Source organism: Hesperophylax consimilis, chromosome 1, assembly GCF_061612785.1.
Source record: "Hesperophylax consimilis isolate HC1 chromosome 1, BYU_Hcon_1.0, whole genome shotgun sequence".
Lineage (NCBI taxonomy): Eukaryota > Metazoa > Arthropoda > Insecta > Trichoptera > Limnephilidae > Hesperophylax > Hesperophylax consimilis.
This window is the reverse complement of record NC_142836.1, coordinates 43,598,200-43,619,300: the sequence shown is the minus strand read 5'-3', so window position 1 is coordinate 43,619,300 and position 21,101 is coordinate 43,598,200. Positions and strand designations below refer to the sequence as shown.

Genomic DNA, 21,101 nt, shown 5'->3' with positions numbered 1-21,101 from the left:
TCCGTGCCCGTGGCCGATGGACGAAGCACTGAGGTGGCCGTGAGTGGGGTATTCCCCTGCCACTGCATGTGCTGTGCGTTTAAACTTCTTGTGTGCTGATTATTTGATATTTACCCACGACACAGTATTAACCGTTTAATGGCTGGTGATGGTGATCTATGTATTCAAATGTATTTTAATATAATCACCCTCTCAATTTTGATTCAATCATGTATATTATTGTGTTATTAGGTCGAAAGGAAAGCCAAATTTATCAAATTTCAAAGCTAAAATTCAAGTTCCACAAAAATCCTATTAGAGAACTGTTATTTACAAAGTACTGTGTAATAACTGTCAAATTATGATATAATAACAGAACTTGAATAGAACTTTCTCCGAATTTTAAATACGAAATTTGATGAATTGTTTAAAAAAAAAATGAATTGATGTTTAAAAGCCTCGTACCCAACGATTATAATTTTAAATTTAAACACAATTTTAACTTCATACAAGTCGACAGTTCGCAAACAAAGCGGAAAATATATTACCTGACACAATCCAGCAGCGATTTGATTTGAAACAGTATTACTTGCAATTAAATAATGTACGTATTGGCTGATCACTTTTTAGTAATTATTTCCTTCACAGATAGTTCCATCGAGTAGTTACTTGATAAAAATCTATTGATTGACTGAGTTTCTCACGTTTCCGAATGGTGGAGGGGAAACGGAATCTGTTGGCTAATCGTAGTCGATTATTTTTCCGGCTTTCCCGGAACTCTCAGGATCGGAGGTCGTATCTCAATATACTTGATACTTAGTACCTACCCGTTGACGGTTATTTCCTATTAAGGTGGAAATGCAATTATTATAAATGCCAATTTAATCTCCGCCGCAAAGAAATAAGAAGTTTATTCCCGAAATAAGCCCGGGAAACTCAAATTAAACACAATTTTAAACAAAAGTTTTTGAAAAATGATTTTCTTTAATTGATTACCTAATTTCACACCCCAATAATTAAGTTGTGCCAAAAGTATGCCTTAATATTTAATTCCTAACCACAAAACTTTTTTAATGAAAATTTCAATAATAAAATACGTATATTCACCGATCCATGGAAACCAGGCCCTAAAGGAGCCTTTTTTAAAAATAAATATTATTACAGAGTAAAACAACGTACAAACAAAAAAACTAGCAAAACATAAAATTTTACATCAGTGCTAAATTATATTAAATTTCAGGATTTGAATGTGAACTAAACATGTACAAATATTGTAAAAACTAAGCTTGCTTTTTGACTGATAAAATTATATGGATCCAGTTGAAAAGATTTGCTTGAATCTATAATGCCTAAATCCTTCTTCGGGGAAATTATCGAAGCTGTTAACACTGGCCAAATATGAAAATCATGAAATAATATTTCAAGCGGTAAATATTTTATACCTAGATTGTTATCGCAAAAATGAAGAAGTCTTCGTAAATATCTGATGGCACCGTAGAACGGCACTGAATAATGAAAAACCCATTAAACAGTATTTCAATATACAAGGCAGAGTTGGGAATTATCACCAAAAAACGCCCGGGGCTGTTATTTTAATTTGGCAAATCGCAAACCGAGAAAAGCGTTTCCCTATTTCAGAAAAGTATTATTATTGAATTATAATTTACCGATTTTCCAACAGCTGAGAGACTCTTCACTCATCTCTATCTGTGAAGGGGATGAAGGAAATTGTAAGCTCATTACCCCTAAGCGAAATCCTTATAAGGGTCGGTCGTTTTCTTAAGATGCTTTTACTAAATATGCCTTCTAATAGGATAAGGTTCAGCTGAGAGTAGAGAGAAGATCAACTTATAAACTTGAATGATTGATGCGTAAGCCAACAATCATTTATGCTGCATTAACCTTAATATGCATTACAGGAGTATATAGCTATGTGTTATATCCTTTTAAAAGCTTCAGCTAAAAATCACAAAAAATAATTTGCTTATAAATTTACGCTAATCACAAGGGAATAAAGTTTAATACCACATCCGGGATTTTAACTTCTGAGAACGTTCGCTAACCGGATGACTAAATTATAGAGCCATCGAGGCAACATGTAAACACGTTGAAATCAACAACATTTTGTAATACAATTTATCAAAAATTGAGAAATTGTATAAGACGTTAACAAAAAAGCCAAAAAATTGCAATATCTTAAAGAACATCGTAATAATAATAACATGGCATCTATATAGCGCATTTTAGTGTCATTTCTCTTCAAGTGCGCTTTACTATTACAAACTTAAAGGTGTTAATTTTGTATCAGAGGTCATGTTCTTAAAATTATTCCTAAAGTGTGCCTTACCCAATGCAGATTTAATGTTATAACACTAAATATACTGTTTGTACAAAGTGATGACAAAACTTAGAATAACAGTAACAGTAGGATAGGATAAAACACGAATATTAAAATTAAAAAATATATAAAACAGGAGGCAGTTTGTGCTCATAATCAGAAATCTTCTGAGCAGACATTTTAAAAAGGTACAATAAGGAGGCGACCGAAACCAAACAATTACCGGAAGAGAGAGGTATCGAAAATAAGGACCTGTGTGCCACCAAGTATTTTTTTCATTTTACTATTTTCATCAAACAAGGATAATTCATATTTTTCTAAGCCTTGAGCACGCTAGGTTATGTAGACTAATAATATTTCAGTCCAACACAGCATCGTACTGAGATAATAATAAAAAATCAAATGAAATTATGTAGAAAGGTACTGCAAATACATTTTTAAGATTAAATGTTGAATTTTACGCTATTATTTTGACTGGAATTTCATTTCAAAGGGTAGGTATGGATATTATATTATTCTTCAGGGATATGAATTTGAAAGGCCTTTTTACTAATAAATTGAGAAAAAAGGTGTATATACATGTGTTAATGGCACAAAAAGATTGATAGAAAATGAAAATTTCATAACTTGAAACTTGATATTGAACTTTTTCAATGAATAGTTTTTTTTTTTATAGTGAATACCTCACAAGAGTCCCAACTGCTCCCGTCTGGAGCCAGTGAGACTATGGCATCCCCAATTGGGGGATGTTGTGAGGCTGAAGGTAAGTGGGGAAGGGAAAGAGGAAGGTGGGGAAGTACCTGGCTATTCAGATCTAGTCACTAAACACGGCTAAAGCCATTTGGAGCAACGTTTCAATTCTGAATGGTGGTCTTACACCAGGGCGATACTGGTAGTATCTTCCACTTAGATTAGAATTAGCGAAGATTTTCTTCTCCTGTTAATTATTTTCTTCTTCATTGCTCATACTTAGCAGTACTCACTTTTTAAAACCTTTCAAAATAAATAAGATTTTTTGTACATTTTATACTTTTAGATATTTTATTATTTTATACGTGTTACTATATACTTTTCTTTGAGTTGTTGAACTTTTACATTTTTTACTTTTCTTCTAGTTGCTGTACATTTACATTTTATACTTGTTACTTTATACTTTTCTTTGAGTTATTGTGCATTTACATTTTATACTTTTCTTTCAGTTGTTGTACTTTTACATTTTATACTTGTCACTTTATACTTTTCTTTGAGTTGTTGTACTTTTCCATTTTATACTTGTTACTTTATACCTTTCTTTGAGTTGATGACTTTTACATTTATGCTTGTTACTTAATAATTTTGTTTGAGTTTTTGTACTTTCACTATTCTTACTTTTGTTGATGACAACGTTATGCCGTATATATGAAAAAAAATAATATTCTCAAAAGAAAAAAAACACAAAACATAGATGATTCTAGAAAATGCTTTTAATCATACGATGCTTCGGAAAATCATTTGTGATAATATAACGATGCTCCCAAAACATGAAGTTTTTTTTGTTACAATCAAACATTCTTGTAATGAACATTTAAACCTTTTGTTGGTCTGCGTCAGACTCTTTGCCAGAAGGCGTTACCGGGTAGCAGGTAGCAGGTAGTAGGTACCAGATAGCCGGAATCCACCAACGGACAGGACGCATCATTATTATTCGGCTGGTGGGTTAATGTAAGAGCACCCAGCAAACATCAAACGCAGCAAAGCGGTGGGAAGCACTTTGCTAAAGATCGCTTTCATCTTACGTGTGAATGATTGGACGAGTTAAAGTTTTAAGGCCGTTATTTCACGCAGTGAGCTTAGTGCTGCCTACTCAGCCGATGATACAAATAACCTTTGGGCTCTGCGCGGGGAGGGGTCGGGGAGGGTTTCAATCTACCCCCGGGCTCCGAGGGAGGTGGGCAGATTTACAAGTAATGCCACATATATAAAGTACTATTACAGTGGTACGCGGAAACTATCGACTTTATCGGAAATTTAAGGAACTAAAGATTTATTGAATTTGACTTTCCGAAACCCTGATTTAGGGTCGTCATTGTTATGATATGCATGTAACCTCTGTGTAAGCAATGAACAAAACATAGATATAAATATTATTCTACGAGAGTTCGTTTTGGCTAACAATAATTTGGGAACACTTTAATCCCTGGATATAAATTGACATTGACAAACAAATGACCGGTCTGTGCTAGAGTTGACATCGCGTTTGGGTCCCACCCAGGCGTCATATGTTTAATTCATCGGCTGACTAAGTCCTCCATCACAACACAAGCAACATTTTCCGCTTACTGTGGTTGTAGTAGGAGATTTTCAAATATGGTCGGGTTATTCATAAATTTTTTAACAAAAATTCTTTACACAAAAAACCACCAAAGAGAAAATAATTTCCCTTAGGGGCCTATGTCACCTCTGGGGATGCTGTGCGGTTTTTTGTTTGTCATAGAAACAAGGGTATGTCAATTATCGGATACCGATAAAGCATTTGGCTAACTAATAGCGTCGAGGGGGAGAGAAAAGAATGCCAGGGCAGACCCAAGCAGACCGAAGCAGCCAGAAGGCCAGGCAAGACATATTCAACCGGGGGCCGTGGCCCAGGAAACCATCATAAGAACAAAGCCAAAGCTGGAGAAAACAAACCAAGACAAGAGGAAAGGTATCGGTTTAAATTGATAAACGAAGTTAATAAATTATCCCACCGCTCACCTTTCTAGCGAGATAGATTCGCAATCCGAGATATAAAGCGGAGTCTGTCTCCGAGCGGTTTTTATTAATTAATAATATCAGTTAAGTCAGGGTGTCTCTACGTTTTATCGAGAAACTTACGCGAAATAAATGGAGGTGAATCTAATTTAGCGGATAATGTCTAAAGAGGTTATTTCATTGATGGTTCGGAACCGTGGCTTTCCAGGCGGAAAATTTAAATGAATACTTGAGGTGGAGTAATTCGGCGATATTTTCACATCAATTTATCAAATCAATCGTGAAAAGGCAAGAGTTACACTTTTGGCGGGAACGAATAGCTTTTGTAAATAATAAACACTTTACGGTTTATAAGATTTTGCGTTAACCACCACCAAAGTTTTCTTGTATGTATTATTGTGACAATTATACTACGGTTTCAGGCTACAATTGTGTTATAAATAGAATAAACACCATTGTTAACTCTTATGCTATGTTAGATAATGTTTTTAATATTTTTATGCATAAAGCAATAATAATTAAAGATTTGAGCAGCAGACATTTTAACGAGGTCAAACACGTTTTTTTGTTTTTGTTTCTTCTTCAATTCTTTCATTTACTTTGTATTGATATTTATTATTTTTTCTTGTTTATTTATTTGATCTCATAATTTAACTATTTTTCTTCTTTTCGATCTACGAGTGTAAATAACTATCATGCATATAAATTGCACTTGTGCCGTTAATTCTAAATAAATTAATAATAATTATAATATTCATCCGATTCTCTCCGACGGGTTTGTGAACAATTGCATTGACAAATCGCCCAAGATGTATTGGTCTTTTTCAGAAAACCATTTATTAAAAACCAAAGGTTTCTTCACCTGGTGTAAGAACACCATTCAACATTGAAACGTTGCTTGAAATGACCAGATGACCAGATCTGAAAAGCCAGGTATTTCCCCACCTTTTTCTTCTTCCCCATCTCCTTCTCCTCGACACTATCTTAAGCCTCACAATATACCCCAATTGGGGATGCCATAGTCTCACTGGTTCTAGACAGTTAGAAGCAGTTGGGACTATTGTGAATTTTCACATTTAAAAAAATATGGATATGTTGATAATTTTTATAAATTTTTTTTATAAATAATGTTGGTTATTTTCACATGATTTATTAAATGTTTATTTCATAGTTAATTGGTTTTATTAACATAATAAGTGGTTTCACTGACAGATGACAGAATGACAGAATGTAGTAGACAAAAAATATATCACGTGAATCACTTAACTCTACAAGCAATCGTCATCTGCTTGCACACTTCTGCCTTCAATGACAGGAACGTAATTATACGACATAATTAATATCAAAGCAGTAAAAAATGTAAAATAAAACTGCAACTATGTTTGTGGTTCATTCGTAACAGAATAGACTGTTTCATAGACGCCAGAAACAGACTTCTGGAAAACTTTAGATGAAACGTTTTATTTAAGATGGTATTGCATTACGTAATTAATGGGAACAGAAGATCAAAGGATGTCGGAGAAGTTGTAGCTTACTTCAGCACGAAGCCTGAGGGTATATAAGAGTGCTCAAGGGCCGAGACACGGAAGAGGTACAGGTAGGAATAAGGAAGAGAACAATTTTTTTTAAGAAGAGTACCTACTAACGTTTAAATAAGATTAACCTGAATTCATGTAATTAACGGATTTTTCTCGGCGCTGCGCAGTGAAAAATACAAAGGATTGACTCAAAAAAATTTTGTAAAGACAATACTCTTATTATCAATTAGATTCTGAAAACAATGATTTAATTTATTCAATGATTTCTTGAGAACAAAACAGTGGTGCAACCAACATGACCGCACGATATTTTATTTTTAATGTACCACCCTACAAATTAATTGGCCTATTATCAAGAAAAACAAACATAATATTGATTCTTAAAAAATATGCAGTAGGTTTGAGTCATTAAATTCATTAATAAGTTTAAAGCTATAAGCAATTATTTGTAAGTCATCAGTCTTAGGTTCTTAGTTAAATGCGGTAAAATCTCAGATAAATTATGTTTGAATTTAATTTATTACTTTTCATGTTTCTTTGGGCCATTTGACTAATTGCAAAGCACCCTTGAAATGAGTTTCACAAAAACGACGCTATACAAAAATTCCTTGCATTTCGATTATATTACGTTCGGTAGAATGCGTTTGGTTGAATGTATTGAATCAATTGGTAAAGCAGTAACCTGGATATAAAAAAGGTTCATGGTTTAAGTCCCGCCACCACTGAAAGGGATGACACAAATTTAAATATCAGCATGCTTGCAGTATTTCGCTACTTGTTAGAGGTCCAAACCTCATAACTGTGATTGAGCACATTATTAAGGTATATTATATTTCTTTCTTTGTAATATGCTGACCGGAAAGGAGAAGAAATAAATATTAGGTCATAAAGGAGATTGCGAGGATTCCACATTTAAAATTCCTTCTTTATTTTGAAGAACCCTCTACCCCAATCACTAACTAACTCTACGGAAAATCTCCACAAATCACTTGAATGCACATTGGGACTTGTACCGATCTACGGTAATTTACGATCGGCTGCTTACAGTGGTTAGTCAGCGAGTGAATTATATCCGCAACGAGATTCTTCACATAAAAATCAATAAAATACTACCTCCATTAAACGGAAATCAAGCTACAGATTCTAAACGATCAGGATTCAGTTAATTTTTAAGTAGTTTGTGAACGAAGACATGGAAATAAAGCAAAAAAAAACTTAGGATGGTTAGTCATATTGCTTTGTGATTTTCTATTAATGATTTATATGAAAACTAAGTTAAATTGGCGAATTAGGGAATCTATTTCTTTAAAAATTAAATTATCCGAATTAAGTTGACATATAATGACATGTTGACAGTTAATATGAATGCCTTGATTTTATATATATCATAACGAGTATCAGTATTTTAGCGGATGTTAAAACTATAAACTATGACTAGACTATACTGCCGTACTGATAATAGCTTGGTACATTTGCAGAATAAAACTGTAAACTATTAATAGACTATACTGCCGTACTGAAAATAGCTTAGTACATTTGTAGAATAAAACTGTAAACTATTAATAGACTATACTGCCGTACTGATAATAGCTTAGTACATTTGTAGAATAAAACTGTAAACTATTAAAAGACTATACTGCCGTACTGATAATAGCTTAGTACATTTGTAGAACAAAAAAAGAACACAAGAAGTTCAATGTGGGCGGGGTTTGTGATCGAAAAGTCTGAAAATCAGGCCTTAAATTTCGAACAAATACTATGTTTTATAATCTTTTTGATATCGAAATGGGCCCGTTAAAATAATAGATATGCCTTAATGTTTTATTCATTTTGTAGAAGTGTTATATAACATTCATTTAACAGCAGAAAATAAATGATTTTTATCAACAATACTGTTCGTCTTAGGACGGGTTTTTACGCTATAATTGATCGTAGGTTATATATTTATTATATAAGTATATATATTTTATAAAGAAGACGTCTGTGGAGGCGTGCTATGTTTTTTTACATAAATCTACTGTTTTATTCCAAGATTGATGAAATTACTTGACTTGTTGCTGTTTACAATTTCGAAAAGCCACCCCCACCCCCACCTCTTTTTCCCCTTAAATCAGAATTTCGATACTTCTTGAAGAAATTTTGCACACCTGACCTTTAAAACGAGAGAAAGGTTACTGTTTACAATTGATTTCGAAAAGCCACCCAATCCCCCTTTCCCACACCCTCAAAGGTGAAATTTGATACTGCTTGACGAAATTTAATGCACTTGACGTTCAAAATAAGAGAAAAGTTACTGTATATATTTATTTCTAATTTCGAAAAAATCGGCGTAAATCAGTACTTCAGCTAATAGAGATGAAAAATAAAAATTTTGGTGTTCATTTTATTTTTGATTGTAGTGTTACCCACAGAAAACCAAACGGAATATAAAATAGTGGGATTTAATAACATTAACAGTTACGACCACATCTGTAAATAGTATAAAAAAAGGTCACTATCCGCTTCTGTCTGTGCGTTTAGTTCTTTTAAAGTATGCAACGGATTCTAATAGAGTTTTCACTGTCATTTAGGAAATTTCTTCCGAAAGGTTTATATATACAAAAAAAATATATTTAAAGAAAGTAGAAAAAAGTCTAGCAACGACCGGTACACGTTAGCTAGTTAAATTATAATCATCAATATAACGCTTTACAAAACCGTTAACAAAAAGCTATTTTTTTTTACAATGTACACACCGGGTGATCAGACCTGATAACACGTTTTCAATTATTTATTTACTTCAGAGCGATAAGCTTTATGGTGTTTCATCATCGGCTAAATTGAGAATTGTTATTACGGTTGATCGAAGTAGGCAGGAGGCAGATTTCCCCGGGTACACCTGGATACAGGGTACACATTAATGGATCCACCATCCCTTAGCTAGGATTAATTTTCGAATACCATGTAGCGACTGACTCGTAACAAATTATTAAGCTCGGTACTAATAACTTAAAAAGTAAAAAAAAATCGTTGGTCGATTTAGTTAGTAGAACTGATTGGGCAATCAAACTTTATCAAATATTTGATGGTAGGTCAATGGTCTAATTACCATTTATTAAATCAAGCAAAAATGCGAAATTCCACAAAAAACATTTTCATGGTTAAAATATAGTAACTTTTATGTTTGTCAAATAATTATGCAAAATCTAATTTTGTCTGGAGTAAGGAGGCTTCACCAATATTAAATATTACAATAAATGATAACTTAAGGCTTAACTTAAAAATTTAGGCGTATTAGATCTATCAAAAAATTTATATATAAAGATGCAAAAGTCAGAAAATGAAAGATTTTTTAAATATTTATGTTGAGGGATCAGTAGGATTTATAGGCCCTGTTAGAAGTTCTACCGAGCCGAACCCTCTGATATGAAAATATCTGGAGTCGGTGAATTATTTTCCCATTTGATCTCTGGTGAGTTGACGTGTTGTTCTTGTATTGTTTCGTATTTATTTTGCTTATATAATGCACTTGCATAATGTTGATTGACTAGATGAACATTTGTGGAAAAGTGTGTGGAAGGGTTTAGTTTTTCCTATAGGGAAGATTTAACCCGGACACAAAATCGAGAAGTTAAAAAAAAATTATAATAAGAAGGAAGAAAGATCGTGGAGAGAAGATGTAAAGAAGTGTAGAGAAGTGTAGATCATAAAATAAAGAATTTTGTGCTCGCGAATGACTATGCACAAAAGTTTAATTAAAAATGAATAGTATTTTTACATTTTTTATTTACATCAATTATTTTTTTTTGTATGTCAGTAAAGTACTAGTACAGACCTGTGAAAAATCACGGGGTATTATGAATTCTTCACAAATCAGTTCCAATTTTGTTTTACAATTAAAATAATTATTTGTTATAGATATTAAACTATAGGTAGGTATTTTTAGTTAGTTGAACTCCTTTTTATTTTTAATTTTTTTGTTATATATTCAATAATATTGTTATTTAATTTACTAAAAAAAACAGTTAACTTATGAGTTTGATAATGCCTTCAGAAGGCGAAACAGCTGTCACGCGTAGTAATAATTATTACGAAGCTATTTAATAAACTTACTTTTTTGTAATTTCTTTAATAATAATATTGAATATATAAAATAACTACTTAAAATTATAGATATGTACCCTCTTTATAGCATGACTGAATTCTCCACACAATCAGTTCCAATTTAAAAATCAGATTTCACACAGGACTAACGCACAGATAACCGAAGTGAATATTTTTGATTTTGTAAAGTTAAATTATTATTTGAGGTACATATTTGATTTGTAAAGTAGGTATTTCAACGTTATTTTTTGTATACTTTCACATAATGCTATGGATAGCTTATAAATATATTGAGTGTTTTGTACTGTGGAAGCGTATTTTAGTGGACTTCTGATTAATTAATAAAACAACATTTCTAAAGTCTTGGCACTTCAAAACATTATAATACAACGTAAGAAAGGGTTAATATTCAGTGTTTATTTTTCTCATTGAACACAATACATGGCTCGATTTCCTTGGATTGTTTTTTCTTTCATGATTACGTTCGAGGAGACTTTAGCGAGGGTTGTTATAATTTCCCTGCTGAGCAAGGGGGTATTAACTTCCCTACATTATTACCTTTGGGATCGAAAAACCCTTCCCTCGGATGTTAAATCTTACCAGCCTTTACGTGCCCTCGCCCCGCACTCACAAATGTCTCCTTTTTATTCGACTCTACGTTTCCTTTCCACTGTCATATCACGGACCAAATAAAGAAATTGAACAAAGACTTGCAAAATAAGCTAGTGTCAAGTAGGTTCCAATCCGTGCAAAATACAAATAATGGCCGCCAGGATTATTTACACTCCAATTAGATGGTTTCAAAATGTTTTGCAGCATAGTTTCAGTTGATATACAAAAGAGAAATCTTAGCGTAACGTGTTTTCAATTCCAAATAAGTTACAATATCCTAGAAATTAAAACAAAATATATGTGCATCTGTTAATTGTGCGACAACTGTTATGGAAGTGACGGTTGGAAAAATCAGTCAAACAGTTATTATGACAATAATAAACGTGTAGTCACGCAAGGCACATGCAGCAGATAACGCTATCGGTTGCGTGTCTGACAGTTACGCCTCCAGAACGTAATTCTTCGTAAAAGCATCATATTATCTGACAGATATCAGCGGGTCAGATTGCAGATATCAGTATTCACCGATTTTATACCACATAAATACTTATTTGGAACTTACAATACCGACCCTTATTAAAGATCCGCACGCTTTAATAAATCCGATTCACACATTTTGTCAGATATCTTTAAACGTTTAAAATACATTATTTTATAAAATATGATTTGGAATTAATTTTGCAGACAATAAGTCAGTGATGGCGCAATGAGTTGAACTTTCTAACTGAGTTTTGGGTTGGTTTTTTAACTTATCGGCAGCCGTTAGATTGATTTTGATTTGAACGGCGGAGAGAATCAATGCCTACAAGTTAGTGGAACGTATTTAAAACGTTGACTTCATAATGTTTGCACAAGATAACGATCTGGGAATCAACCCGTGGCTTTCCCACTGTTCAAATAGAGGGAGGGGAATTTTCTCAAAGGAAAAACCTCGGTAACGCTAGGATGTCTGTCATGTTTTGTCAAGTTATTTAAGTGTTCCAGTAAACGCTTGTTAACTACATATTGTAAAGGTAATACCCCTACACCATTATTTATGCTTTAAATTAAATTCGTGTCAATTAACGAGAAGGACTTTAAATCCTTTGTACAAATAAGTTAACGTCAAAAGAATTAGCATCTACGAGGCTATTCAAAAAAACTTCAACACTAAATATGCATCAATGTAAAGCATTGTTATTAAAGGCAAGTGCAGACCCTTGAAAAATCACCGGTGATTATGATTGTAGGATTTGTGAATCTCATTGCCTTTCAAAAACAAATAGCGTCAGTTTTCTGCATAATATATTAATATTTTTGCTGTTGACAAATTAGAGAAATCTCATAAATGTTATAATATCAATAGTAATGGAAGTCAAAGGAGCAACCGTAAACCATCCAAGATGCAGGCATAATATTTGGCTGATTTATATAGCGCCGTTTTTGTGAAAAATCACCTCAAGGGAGCTGCGTTTTTAATAAAGTGTCATTTGCGTACAAAGTCATATCATCTCAACTTCATAAACTTTCTAATAAAAGGTATTTATCTTTATTGACTTGCCAGGTAAATATGTAAAAAAAGTCAAAATCCACACTTCAAATATAGAAGTATTGATGAATACAAAAATTTTGGTTCTTAATTTTTGGCTACTCTGATTGATTAACAGTTTCAATTTTAAAAATTAAGAGTTCATTACAATTTCAAATCACGCATTCACCTATGTATTGACAACCGAAATTAGTATGTTTAGTAATTTAAAACGTAAGGCAATTATTTAACCGTGGAAAAGTTACTAAAAAGATAAATAAAAGGTTTGAAATCGAAGTACCCCTTTTAATTTTTTACCTTACTTCAAATCATTAAGTTTGCTTATTTAATATTAACAGATAAAAACCCGCTGCCGTGGTTTGAAAACTTCAGTGGTTCTTTTTGAAAATAACAGAGGGCGCCACTTCCGTTTACAACGATCCTAAACTGTACAGTCATTAATATAATAATACTATCAGATTTAACACCCTATACACTGTGAAATTCAAGCAGAAAATAATGATAAGCTAACAGTGTAAAACGCAATTGTCTATAAGTAATATAACATCATATAATTAGATACAGAACGTATAATAACGAGTGAGTGCAGAGTTTAGGCTGGTAGACACGTATCGTAAGAGATATAGGATACTCGGTGTGTTTGATGTGGCATATTGTTTGATTAAATATATGTGTTCTTCCAAGCGTTCACACAATGTTATCTCAAAAGAAATCTCCGCTCCATTTTTCAATCATTAAAGTAAATAAAAAGGAAATCAGAACCGGGATAAAAGAGTAACATACGTCATGGAAAGTAATTTGAAAAAGATAATAAAACTAATACGCTAAATGATAATATTTATTAAGGATGTTTGTAGATCTTACCGCTTTGGCCGTCTGCGCCGACAGTGTGTCAGGATATTGGATGAGAGCTTGGAAAGAATCTGGAACAAAACAACAATATTATTAGTTAAAGTTATGGACTGCAAGTTTCTTCAACATAGAGTCATTTTTCAATGAGAACTCGCTCATAAAGTACCATACGGGAGCGTACAATAATACGTAAGTAAACAATTATGAAAAAAATCAACCCGCAAAAAAAAAAGATTTTTTAATCTGTTATATCTTCTTTAACATGTCTTTTAACCTTCCATAAACTTGGATTGAACCCTACCCAGGAACTGGAGTAACAACTCAACCGACTTCGCCAAATGCCGATCGGGTAGGACCGATATTTCTTTCTTATATTAACTGATGTAATGTCTTAATATTTCAGAGAAATGCGTAGGTATATGTCCACGTGTGATATAATAATGAGAATAAATTGTCGTCAACAAAGAGTCCATTTGTTGAGTTTCAGCTCGATCGGGTGTCGGGAAGGGGGTTAATTTCCACTTCAAATATTTGAATTCACTTATGCACGAAAACAAAATCTAAATTTAAATAGATATTTGATAAGTTATTATTTAGTTAGTCATCACGGTTAATGTGCCAGAGGCCTGAACGGTTAATCATAATAAAAACAAACAGTATTAAGAAGAAATTACGATGAGGAAAGGGACACTAACAACCCAATAGAAGTTTATGTTTTCAGATTACTGCAATTCGTTTAACTGATGGATTGTAAAATAATTACATAGAATTATATTATTAAAAACTAAGCGATTGTTGGTCAATCAAACAAACTTTAAAATACCGTTTGTAAAAATGATTATACCAGTCTGAATGTGGAATACCAGGTTCTGTAAAAACTAAGTGGAAAATGGTTAAACAGAGTTTTTAGTCGTATTATAACATTAAGATATAATTATTCAGTCGAATGAATAATAATTTGTCAGCAAACGACGAATAAAGACTTAAGAAACCCATTTATTAATAATACTACCCTAGAAAATTTAATATTTGATTCAAACAAATTTACATAAGCTCTTGTTCCTTGATATAACTTGAACAACACATTTAAGGGAAAAGTCTCAGTAAAAACCCTACAGGGAATATTAAATGATAATATCACAGAAGTTAAAGTTCTGTTTAAAGCAGCCAAGGGGAAACTCGCAGAATTAACCGCATTTTAGATCTCAATAAAGACAAAACACCACATTTTTCTCAAATAATGCCCTTTTTTCACAAAAGGTTAATGTCCAATATAATATTTTCAACGTGTAATTCAGAAATAATAAAACCGCGCACTGGAAAAACTTATTAGATTAAATGGAATTATTTTATAATGAAACGAAACATTTCATAACCGAAATATTTGAAAAATATCTACTTATTAAAAATACTTGCTAACGGACAGACAAAATACAAAATTCTTTCTGAGAATTGTGAGGTAATTCTATACTCTCTTAATCAAGACAGTACAATTAATAATTTAATGTAATCTTAACTCCTCAGACTAATTTCTTCGGATTTGCGAATACACAGCTATTACCCACGGAGTCAATGTGTTCGCTTTTTGGAACAGCTTATATGATATGATTTAAGATTTTCACGGCCAAAAGTATTTTTGTTATTTGTTTTTGGGGTGTTATGCCGTGTTGCGCTAACTCCTGATCCTGATGATGGACACTGCAATGCTATCCGAAACGTTGACTAAAGAGGGAGTTGGCGAAACACGGCATAACACCCCAAAAACAAATAACAAAAAAAAAAGCTCATATGATCTTATAGAAATCGTTGTCTCCCTTACCGGCATAGATAGAAATATGAACTAAACGGTGTTAGAAAGAAAAAAAACATCAAGATTAATGTATAGAAGGTAATCACCGAATAATTAAAATTTACACCTCTATGAATTCAAAGGTTCCGACCACAATTGGAGAAAAAAATATGAAACTTGCCAACTTGAATTTTTAACTAATTATTTTTATATGAAACCACAAAAAAGAGATGTGGCAATAGTGATTATAGTACATTAGTGTATCAGTAATTTTGGTTCAGTGTTTGGACGAATAAACGTAAGGTGAGCCATTTTTTAAATTATTTAAAGTTGTGTTTCAAAATTTTAATATTGAAAAAATTAAATATTCATGTTTAATAGTAAAATCGTACATCACAACCTTTCAAAAAGGTTTTTAGTTTTCGAATACGATCAGAAATATCCTATTTATATGGATTTAATTGAGATATAATAAGAATTATAACGATTAAAGTGCCAGAGACCTGAAAGGTTAATCATAATAAAAAACAAAAAGTTTTAATAAGAAATCACGGTGAGACAGGGACACTAACAACCAAAAGGAAGTTAATGTTTTGAGATTACTGCAATTCGTTTGACTGATGGATTGTAAAATAATTACATATATATAATTAAAGCGCCCTTGAGATGATTTGAAAAAAATGCCTTATGCAAATTATTCAATTATAGCATAGCAATTATATATATAGCATTGCAAACTTTTCTGTAGGCCTTTTAAAGATATACAATTCTCAGTACATCATTTTAAAGTAACTCATAAGGTTTTGCCAGCGTTAGCAATGTAAGCTCATAAAAATATTGTTCTACGATTTGATTACAAAACATCGACTTTTCTCTACTTTCTGTAAATATATATGAAATCCTCTAAATGCTAGTGAAAACTTTATCAAAATCTGTTGCATAATTAAGAAGTAAGCGCACAAACAGACAGACGCCGATAGCAACTTTATACTATATAGAGATGTATGTATTATTGTTAAATAAAATGTTCTAGACACAGAAGCTTGGAAAGAAATGTGGATATGACATTTCATTATCTCCATTTATAAAATGTATTCATTATTTAAAAAAAAAAACAATTCTTCTCGGTGAACAAAGTCTTTCAGAGAACTTTTAGAAGATTTAAGTACCTTTATCTCGGAGGAAATATTTAAAAATATACAAATGGGTGATGTCCAGTGGCGTAGCTAGGTAACCAAGGGCCCTGGGGCAAATTAAAAAATGGGGCCCCACTGCTATGTAAACTGATTAGGTTTTATCAAATAAAATTATGAAATATACAAACACTTTAAAAATGCTAAGCTACTTAAGCTCTTTTTTGTGCACTACAGACTGCAGGGCAGGTAGTAAAAATATTTAACAGTAACAACATAAATTACAATTAATACTTGGTGTAGGTTTGGCTAATAAAACGAAATAGAGAAGATTAAAGGGTTTATTATATAAAGGTCGTGCCTACCAACTGACTAAATAACAATTATATTTACAATTTTTTCCTAGCTTTAGTTTTCGCAAAAGTATCAATGACTTCGTTTAAATCCAGGCTTGATGCGGTTTTGTTTTCAATTGCTATTAGCGATAAATGTGTTTGGCCCATCTTATTTCTTAAATATTTTTTTATTATTTTTAATTTGCTAAATGACCTTTCAGCTGCTGCAGAAGTGACAGGAATTGTAAAGAATAATAACATTGCTGTAAATACTTCCGTTAGGTCGCATTCTAGCACTCCATATTTACTCATTATTTCCTTACATAATTGGTGAACAGTCCATGCATGAGTTATTTGAGGTAAAACTAGATGGTAAATATTAATAAATTGAAGTGAAAAACAAGGGCCTATTATATCTGAATATTTTTGAACACAACCAAAAACGTTTAACTGGCCCATATTTAGAACACGAAAAGTAGTACGATTTTGAAAAACACCTATTGTTCTGGTTGATGTCTGTTGGAAAAGGTCCTGAAGGCTGTAAAGGCCCCATATCAAGAATTTGACGTTTTTCGTTATCACTTAATATTTGGTTCGTGAAGTTTCCCAAGCAGAGGCGGACTTGCAGTCTTGGCCGCCGTAGGCCCCAGACCATGTAGCCGCCCCTTTCTCAGTACCCATCATATTGACCAGGAGTATCCAAACTTTTCAGTAAGTTCCAGGGTCAAAACCGTTTTAATTTTCCTGCCATTATCATTCATGGTTCATGGGGTGAGATTTGTCCAGGTCTTGGCGGCGGATACGTCTGCCCACCTGCTGCGTGGCGGGCCGGATCGAGAGAGACTGGGTGAGGGAGGCCTTTTGACCTTTCCAGCCGGACTATCTTGACCCATCGCCTTGAACCGCAGTTGGAGGGATGTATTCATACGTATGTCACTCCTGGACACACTGATCCCCAGATTCCTACCCACCCCTCATACATTTTCCTTTTCAGAACTTCCTATCCTTCCCTTCCTTAAAAAGACCCTCCACACAGCATCACCTAAGATGACATAGTTCGTGAGGGAAAATATTTTCCTCAAAACCTCCTGTGTGGAATTAATGTAAAAAAAATACGCTTGCTAAATTCGCTAGTTCAATTACTGTATAATTGTCGATTGTCGCAGGTGACATTGGCGGGCCGTTGTTTGGAGACCCCTGATATAGACTATAGACTACATAATGAATTTACTTTATTGACAACTTTTATCGAAATCTATAATAATAATCTTATATCTAATTTCCGCGTTTTTTTAAATTACATCCTGTTGTTTATTATCTTTTTCTTTAGCTCGCTTGCGATACTCAGCCCCACTTAACCTTTTCTTTCCATCCATATCTAATTATGCGAAATAACACTTTTTACGTGAGGTATCGTCCACGTCTTGTAAAATATTTTGATTTTTGTTAATATTGCAGTACATACACGTCGCGTCGCGAATACCTTTAAGATATTAGAAAAACGCTCGTCAACTTGCTGCAATTGCTGTACGCACACTGGCATACTGACCACTGCCGGCACTGACTGCTGTCGCCTGTCGCGAGCGGGTGCGTATTTCCAATCCCTACGCGGGTTTGTTCCTCTGGAGCGATTTCGGTCGAAAAATGGACAACGGACCACTTTTATTTTTCTGCGATTGATTTCGGTCCAAAAATGGACCACATTTCCTACCATTCGTAAAACATTTATTGTAATTATTTAAAACATTTTCTTGGCCAGCCGTTTATTTTAACACGGAGCTATTGCAAATTGCAATGCTATATCTATTTTGACCATAGATTTCACAAATCCGAACTCCGTAGGCTACTTTAGAACAATGCTAAAAAGAAATAAAAATCCTTTGCCTCTTAATCCTATTCCTACGATCCTACACCCCCCCCCCCCCCTTTCATAGATTTTAACTAAAAATATAAATATTTTATTATTTTTCGGAATAACTTATTGAGTAAAACCTCAAATTATAATATTTAAATATTGAAGACAATATTAGTGATTCTTAAACGCAAATCTGAAACAGAAAAATCAGAAAAGGAAACGGTCACATCTGGGACTCGAACCCAGGACCCTTGTCTTTCCGGGACAATGCTCTACCAACTGCGCTAATGGGACCCTATCCTCATCGGTCACTTTTAACTGTATCATACTTCGAATAAGAACTACCAACGTTGTCTTCATTTTTTTACCGCACATTTTTATTGGCAACTATCTTTATGTATGATCGCAAGATTCAACCCGAACTAAATGCAATCCTAGACAGCGTCTTATAGATAAACCTATCTTATTGTTTTTATTTTTAATGTGCGACATCTATTGACTTTTTCTGCAAGTCTAGAAATGAATTATTATTTTTCGGAATAACTTATTGAGTAAAACCTCAAATTATAATATTTAAATATTGAAGACAATATTAGTGATTCTTAAACGCAAATCTGAAACAGAAAAATCAGAAAAGGAAACGGTCACATCTGGGACTCGAACCCAGGACCCTTGTCTTTCCGGGACAATGCTCTACCAACTGCGCTAATGGGACCCTATCCTCATCGGTCACTTTTAACTGTATCATACTTCGAATAAGAACTACCAACGTTGTCTTCATTTTTTTACCGCACATTTTTATTGGCAACTATCTTTATGTATGATCGCAAGATTCAACCCGAACTAAATGCACATTAAAAATAAAAACAATAAGATAGGTTTATCTATAAGACGCTGTCTAGGATTGCATTTAGTTCGGGTTGAATCTTGCGATCATACATAAAGATAGTTGCCAATAAAAATGTGCGGTAAAAAAAAAAATAAAAAATAAAAATAAAAAATAAAAAAAATAAAAAAATGAAGACAACGTTGGTAGTTCTTATTCGAAGTATGATACAGTTAAAAGTGACCGATGATGATAGGGTCCCATTAGCGCAGTTGGTAGAGCATTGTCCCGGAAAGACAAGGGTCCTGGGTTCGAGTCCCAGATGTGACCGTTTCCTTTTCTGATTTTTCTGTTTCAGATTTGCGTTTAAGAATCACTAATATTGTCTTCAATATTTAAATTTTTATAAATATTTTAATTTTTTAAAGAAAATACATTTATAATGTCACACTTTATTATTCACTATCATCAGTGGAAAGTTCATAATTGGCATAAATAACATCTTATTATTGTATTATTTTATAATCTCTGATTTATTTATTTATTATAGCTTTTGTAAGGTGATTAAGAGAGTGTTCACACAGAGCTATAATATGCGTGGGATGGCGTATTTTGGCATATCGCTCGCCGTACATTCAAAATTGGAAAGTATGGCGAGCGATATGCTGAAATACGCCATCCCACGCATATTATAGTTCTGTGTGTGAACACGCTATTATGCATAACAATACCTAACGCGGTTCAGTCACTAGCGCAACTGAATCACGGTAGGGATTGGAAATACGCGAGCGGGCGAGCGACGGAGCATGATAGGTGTGGCGAGGGCGGCTGCGGGGCGTGGGGGCGCGCTGTGTGCTGTGTGTGAACACGCTCTTGCATATCGCTATTTCGTACGTAGAATATTTAGGTACTTAAGAAGTAATTTCTTGTTATCATCTGTAACTTTTTTGTCACGATTGGCCGCCCCTAATATCTGGCCGCCCTAGGCCCGGGCCTACATAGGCCTAAGGGCAAATCCGCCTCTGTTCCCAAGTCATAAGAAGATTTGTCGTACACATTTTCGAAAAATGTAGAGGTCTGTGGTTCTTCCAAACCCTCCGCTCTTATGTGTGTCATGCAAACACCATCCACGTTCACATGATCGGCGGCGGAGGTATCTCCAACTGCAATAATTGTCGAATCTTCTTCAGTAGGCTTCTCAACCAACACTGCAGTTACCACATTATTTGAGTCACTATCAATAGAAATATTTTTTCCAGATGTACTTGCAGAAGGCTGACTAAAAAACTTGTCAATTTTGGGCAATTTTTGATTACTATCTTCTCTTTCTTGGCGTTGTTTGCGTTTAAATGCACCACTGGGTTTCTTCTTTTTATCCATATTTTAATGCGCTACAAATGTCGTTGGGGAATGACGCACATATCACTATCACTGCCAACCTACAGAAAGAATTTAAGGGAATTCCCAAGGCATAACTTTTGAATTTCTCTCTACTAAGTTGTC

General features: G+C 33.5%; 1 protein-coding gene across 9 annotated transcripts in view; it reads right to left on the bottom strand.

Moving 5' to 3' along the window:
• The window catches only part of heph (polypyrimidine tract-binding protein 1 heph), a 919,983-nt gene that overhangs the window by 37,432 nt on the left and 861,450 nt on the right, over positions 1-21,101 (bottom strand). For all 9 annotated transcript variants that reach the window (XM_089634334.1, XM_089634321.1, XM_089634359.1 and 6 more), the window contains one exon: positions 13,673-13,731. In XM_089634334.1, the coding sequence (XP_089490460.1) occupies positions 13,673-13,731 (59 nt within the window). The remainder of the gene's footprint in view (positions 1-13,672; positions 13,732-21,101) is intronic.